Source organism: Coffea arabica, chromosome 7e (assembly GCF_036785885.1).
Source record: "Coffea arabica cultivar ET-39 chromosome 7e, Coffea Arabica ET-39 HiFi, whole genome shotgun sequence".
In the NCBI taxonomy this organism is placed as follows: Eukaryota; Viridiplantae; Streptophyta; class Magnoliopsida; order Gentianales; family Rubiaceae; genus Coffea; species Coffea arabica.
Genome location: NC_092323.1, coordinates 20,634,413 through 20,641,065, shown reverse-complemented (window position 1 = coordinate 20,641,065; position 6,653 = coordinate 20,634,413). Strand labels below are relative to the sequence as shown.

General features: G+C 36.2%; 1 protein-coding gene across 6 annotated transcripts; it reads right to left on the bottom strand.

Moving 5' to 3' along the window:
- Nucleotides 1-879: 879 nt before the first annotated feature.
- Nucleotides 880-6,307, bottom strand: LOC140004158 (AUGMIN subunit 4-like). 6 transcript variants are annotated; one of them, XM_072059963.1, is made up of 14 exons: nucleotides 6,071-6,304; nucleotides 5,915-5,962; nucleotides 5,670-5,795; nucleotides 4,866-5,219; nucleotides 4,523-4,622; nucleotides 4,005-4,050; nucleotides 3,208-3,301; nucleotides 2,985-3,056; nucleotides 2,734-2,792; nucleotides 1,813-1,881; nucleotides 1,676-1,727; nucleotides 1,331-1,408; nucleotides 1,153-1,244; nucleotides 880-988 (listed from the first exon to the last, which is right to left on the bottom strand). In XM_072059963.1, exons 1-13 carry the CDS (start codon nucleotides 6,197-6,199, stop codon nucleotides 1,182-1,184), a joined length of 1,290 nt encoding a protein of 429 aa, XP_071916064.1. In that variant the 5' UTR covers nucleotides 6,200-6,304; the 3' UTR covers nucleotides 880-988; nucleotides 1,153-1,181. The 6 variants fall into 6 exon arrangements, with proteins under 6 accessions (XP_071916064.1, XP_071916065.1, XP_071916063.1 ...); XM_072059964.1 differs by having other exon boundaries at nucleotides 951-1,045; XM_072059962.1 differs by having other exon boundaries at nucleotides 951-1,244; nucleotides 6,071-6,303.
- Between the last annotated feature and the right edge of the window lie 346 nt (nucleotides 6,308-6,653).

Below are 6,653 nucleotides of genomic sequence, written 5' to 3'. Positions count from 1 at the left end.
GATAGATAATGGAATAGGGAGTGAGACAGAAGATCCGTTACGCTATAATTTTTTTGGCTCCAAACCATTGCTAAAATACTGTAGGGCTAGAATATAAATAGTTAAACTTTTGTAACATACCCTATTAGATATTAACTTAATTAAATTTAACTCTCTTGAGGTTTCACCAAATTACCAATCAACCCTTGAGATTAGGCCAAATTACATTCACCCCTCATCACCAATGTCATCTTTATTTTACCGTTAGATTCTGGAGAATGACAAAATAATCCTTCACCCAAATGCACTGACAACAAGCCAAGTTTCAATGGAAGAAATGGAGAAGAAAGTGGGAGTCAAAGGAAACAAAAAATGTACAGAAAAAAAAGAAGAATATTAATAAAGAAAAAACTATATGCTTCTTCCGCAAAAAGAAAGCAAAAAACAAAAAGCCTTCCCAATTTATATCTTTGTTGGTAAAAGGAAAAAGAAAGAGAAAAACAAAACAAATAGAGGAAGAAATACATAAAACCAAAAAGACAAAAAAAAAAAAAAAACAAAGAAAGAAAAAAAGAAAGAGCAGAATAACATAGAGGAAGACTTAAAGTTCTACTCACCAACGCCAGTTTTAGTCTAGTTCCACTCCCACAACGGCACAACCCCTCTGGATTCCCACCACTCATTTTACCCAGCCACAAACACTTGCTTTGTTTGAACAGCAATTTTTGTTTAAATCCTACAGGCACTTGCATTTTTTGGACAGCAATTTTCCAAGAAAAATTATTACATTTCGGTAAACACATTTTTCAATTACCTTTTTATCTTACATATCACAAATCGTTATAATAATTTTTTTTTTACAAAAAAAATAAAAAAAAATACAATCCAGACAAGGCCGAATTAATGTCACGTATGAGGTCATCACTGGTCCACAACCCCGTTATAGCATAGTATACCGCAGCACTCGAAACTTGGAAAAAACCTCTTAGAATGGATGCCTTCACTGGGACTATGAAAGACAGATCGGTAGAGCATTTATTGGTTATTATACACAACAAATGATTGCCTATGGAAGAGAAAATATTCATTTCCCACTCGCGAATTGTGCAAAAACAAAATATAATGGATATTTACTCTATTATTGGTTATAGTAATACAAGACAGAAGACATACGATAAGCTCTGAATCCAGGAGGTAATAGGTCAGATGCTTCGGTTAAGGTCCATCTCCACTTGGTGAATGGTCCAACGCAAATTTTCCAATTTCTGCAACAGGACATTCCAATTTAAGAGTTAACGAACAACTAGACAAAAACAATTTCCATGATATATTCTGTTTAATTCCCACTTGCCTTGACTATCTCATGATATTGTCTGGCTATGGAATCGAAGTGTGGATCAACGCCTTGATATTCACGAAGGCGTGTAACCTGAAAGCATTAAGAATACAAGATAGTCCAGCGTAAGATCGTCTGAGCAACCTAAACAATAATCCTAAAACGTATCTTCCTTACTCCACTCGAACTCAAAGACATGATTCGCGGAAATCTTATAGTATCATGAACTATTTGACAAAGCAAGAAGCTAAGCATAAACTTAAATGGCTATACAAGCAATATCAGTGGCATAGACTGGCACACAAAAGCACATATTCTACAACCCCAACTTGAAAAACAGAATATACGAATGAATTATACCGCTTTATTATACGCAAGTGATGCTTCATCTGTAGAATCAACCAGATATTTCCTGAACCAAAATGAAAGCAAAGAAAGAGAAATGTTAATCCCGCGGCATCAGCAGAATATTCACTGATAAAGTTGACTTTGTTTACCTTATCTTGTGAAGTGCTCCAATTGTTTCTGGAGTATAGGTGTCATACAACAGGACGTGTTCTAGAACTCTGAGAACAACATTTACGTAAGAATATTATATTCCTCCTATAGGCAAACAGCAGTAGACCATCTGTCTCAAAACAACTCAAGTTGGGGAAGCCATTTAGTTATCAGAAAGCCCCATCATCAGACATGAAAGGTACCACGCTAACCCATTCATGCACTATCTTTGTTCATCTAGTGAAGGCGTGCGGATGTCAAGTTGCGTTATTTGCCCCCAGAAAGAGTATTCCTGATTTACTTTCTAAATATAGGTCATGAAAAGAAAAGAAAGCAATGGACTTTCACCACATTTTAAGCATCACAAAGGAGAGAGGTTAAATCTGATAAGCAACAAAGAACAAATCCAATTGCAAAACCTACATTTAAGAAAGACCAACCAAAAAAAAAAAATGAAGAGAGGGAGTTAGATACAGATAGTTTAACAAACTGTATTTTTAAAGCACCATTGATCCACATCGCTAGCAAAAGGAGAAAAATCCAGAAGATGAAATATAGGGAAGAAATTTCGACTCAAAACCTAAAATAGTAAGATCAAGTTTGTTTCTGACTACTCAACAACCCCCCCCCAACCCCCGGGGGACCCTGAAAAAGAAAAAAGAAGTTTGTTTTTGACTGTTCTAAGTGATAGTTTCGGCCGAGTGATCTGTAGTTACTAAATTGAAATTTCTGGTGTTTAAATTCATCCATCACTGATGTGGAAGTATCCTTATCCAGGTTGTAGAATGTAGTCAAAATTCACTGAAAATGTATCAGATGATGACAAGTCGGAGCATCCTTGACACCAAAATTTCAGAATGTACAATTTATACAGAAATAAAATTGTCCAATCACAGGAAAAAGCACGAAGTGAGGCAAACCTCAATTTGGCATTCATGGTCTCACACCTTTTGCAAAGCCAAGTTTTGTGCAGTTCATCCTATCAATTTAGATGCAAATGATGAGCTTAAATATCTGGTGAGGAATAACCAAAAAATCAAGAAGTTGTGCTTGCAGTTACATTTAAGGACAAAACTACTAGGAAACAGCAGAGAATGAAGTAACATTATTTCCAAAATCAAGTCATAACCTGTAGCTTCAAGAATACAACACTGTAGGGAAGTAAACTTACATATTTATGTTGATGCTGCAACTTAATTTCTTTAACAAGCTTGATTAGCACACCTAGTATCTGCTCCAAAACCTTGAATGGAAAGAATGACCTTTAAGTGCTAATTATAACGAACTATGGAAAGTATTATATATCAATCTGCAAATGCATGTAAATCCAGAAGTTCAATAAGAAAAATAGAAGAGAAAAAATGCAGGGACTTAGGATGCCAAGAAGACTATACATTGTAATATTCTGCAAACTTTCTGTCAGATGAATATAGATCCTCCCTCCATGCTGTTTCTTCTCTCTCAATCTCCTCAATAATCAACTTTATCCTGTTAAAGTTAAAAGCCAATCTATTGCTTAATCACATTTATGCACTAATGATTTAATATTAGTGTAAAATAGGACCTAAAAATGATATGCATACGTACTTAATTCAAGAGAAGTTATACAGACTATCCAAAATAATCCTGCTGGACCCTGTAATTACTTGGGGAATTCTGATTAAGCGGAAAAAAGGCACAATTATGTGTATTTTAACGTTATTATTACTATTGTTTGGTCTGCAATGGTGTGGGAAGGCGGGAAAGGAGGTAAAACCTGAATCTTTGGTCACATTACTAGAATTTTCTCTAAAATTGAAGATTCTGGCATACATGTTTCAGTGGATTGTTTTTCACTTCAACATAATGCCAAAACAGTAACATTTGCACAACCTCTTGAGCATTTAAATAATCATTAAGAAGAGTCATCAGAGTCTGAGACTGGTAGTAATATTTTATCCATGTTTAAATGGAATCACATTGACAAGAACCGGCAAAAGATCACTGAAAGATACAAGAAAATTTGGCAAATGCAACCAAAACTATGGGAGTCCATTGAATTATCAACACTTGATGTGGCACTTTACATCAGAATGAATCAACTAGCAGCCTCAGTGCATAAGAAGCATTTTAACTTGATAACATATATACCCATAAAAACAGAAACTTTGTAATTGAGGTGCGGAAAAAAAAATTAGATCAAGGCTCAGACCTTTCTGGGAGCCTAGCAGTTGAATTTGGACCACTGGTTGGTGAATCTGCAAAGATAAAGGAACTTTACATCTTTGAAGTGTTTACAAGCAAGCATTGTAACAAAACTTAAAATGACCAAAATCTTCAAGTATGAAAAAGTTTACTATTGGGCGTTGAGCGAACGCAACTATTTGAAGCAAGTCATACTCAGTAGTTCAGCAAAAATAACATGAGCATGGCTAGAAAATCGATATAGTAAGATGATCATTTTCCCTATTCATTATTCATTGCTTCATAGTTATCAAAATTTTGAATTAACGCAGGCACCCAGATGTCCAGTCAGTATCAAGTTAGTTTAAGAGTGTAACAACCAATAATCAGAACTTTTAGCCTATGAACTTGGTAGCTTTTCCAGGTCAATGAACTTGCCACTAGTAGCAAATCCTCAAGGACAATAGTGACCAGGCAACCAATCGACATCCACAAGCAGGGATATTTTAGGACAATATTGAAACAATTACAAATATCTTGACATACCGATGTCACCTGTAACCATAGCATCTATTAACTTATCAGACTTAATGTCTAGTCGACTGTCAATCTCACGGGCAAGTGACATCTGGTATTCTGCCATATCCTACAGTTGCATAACAGAATAGGTCTTTAGTTCATTGGTTCAACATTTTATTCTTCCAAAGTAGCTCCAACTAACAAAAGATTCACATATCAGAAATAGAACTTCCACTTAATCATGTGTCATACAAAGGAACCAAAGAGCAAAAGGTTGTTTTCAGATCAAGCATACAAGACATTCTCTAACTGCACAAATTATCAGTAAAGAAATCTCTGTCCCATGTGATAAAGGCATCTGATGTCATACCATAGGTAATGGAAGTTGCTGAAGTTGAGTTTGCCACAAATAAGCAGGAGTGATTCCGAGGTATCGATTAGGAGCACCACCAACTTCAGGTTCTGATGCATCAGCGACAACCCCTGAGATCATAGTGCTGGCAGGAGCAGAGGTGCCAAGTGCTGAAATATTTGTATAATTAGTTGAATTTGAGCTTGAGCTAATTGTGACACTGGTACAGGTACTATCAAGGGAGCTTCTTGACATTATACTCCATTTTTCAATTTCTTCCTCGTGTATTTCGCCATCCTTGGATATCAGGGGAAGCCTCAGCTTCTGAGCAGCTTCTGCCACAACCATTCGATGCTCAAGAGCCTCGTAAACCTGAAATATGTATATCACAGTGCAATTTTTAACATGTCCTCAAGTAAAACATTTTCAATTAAAAGTCTGTGGAAGTGGGGTCCATTTTACAGGGCTCAAATCGATAAATCCTGCTCAATGACAGGGAACAAGATAGATACACAGAAAGAGCGAGAACTCAAATGCAACCTATATTACCTTTACTCAGGTCAACAGACTGCTTTATATAACTACATAATTAACAGATGCTCGGGAATGACTTCATCATGAGACTTTGATACATATCAGCTCTAGTGATGCCAATAAAATGCATTTATATCGAGCTTACATGGCACAGAAAACTGACAATGGCAGCACGCTTGGCTAAAGTAGTTTCGCATTCCCATCTTGCAGACAAATATACTACTTAGAAAATTTTACAGAAATACTCCCAACAATTGCTGTTAAATATAGGAAAAAGAATCAGAAAACCTGAGGAGGATTCTTCAAGCCAAGCTGGGAGTAAAGACCCTGAACATCGCGAATGCCCCCAAAATTAGCCACTGAAACCGCCTGCTGATACTCTTCCACCATTGCAATTGCCTCGATGTAAATTGCCTACGGTTGTATTAACACAGATGGTTCCAATTAAATGTGTCAAAAAGAAAAAAGAAAACAAAACTAACTGCAACAAACAAACCCAAAAAAAAAAGGAAGATTCTCAGTAGAGAGAATACCAAGGCTTCCAAAGAACGCTGTCGTTCTTTGCACATTTCCTCCCTCGCCTGCATCCAATCCACATTTACACTAAATTCTTACCTCAAATTCATTTTGTGATAAAATAGAGAAAGGAAGAAGGTAATATTGTTCGAGAGAGAGAGAAGAGAAAGTACGAGTTGGAGGTCGTAGTGAGTGGATTTGGAAATGAGAGAACCATCAGGAGCTAAGCAGTGCCGCTCCAACTGATTTAATAGCTGGATCGCGTCTGCTCCTAGATTTTGTGCTGCGATCCCCTTCCCCATTTCTCTTCTCCTTTGACAAATTTCGCTTGAGACTTTAAGAGGAATATCTTGCTTCTGCTTTTGGCTTCTGTCTTTCCCTCAAAATTCAATATTTCAATTCCCAATTTTGAACTGCCTTTACTAGCCGGCTTGCACGCCAAAGCCAAGCACGAGTCAATACGACATCGCTCCGTCTTTCTCCTTTTGTTTGTTTCCTTTTTTTCCTTTCTGTTTGATAACAAGTTTTTTTTTTTCATTTTAAAAAAAAAGTTGATAACAAGTTTTTTTTCCATTTTAAAAAAAAAGTTGTTTTTATTGTATTTTTTTGGGATTCACTTTATTTCATTTCAAAACAAACACCAAAAAAACAAGACTATTATCTCATTCACCGATATCTTCGTTAGGAAGATCTCCACACAAGCCTCCAATCCCTTTGTTTCATTTTTGTCTCCTTTCCAATCTTCTTTGAGTTGGA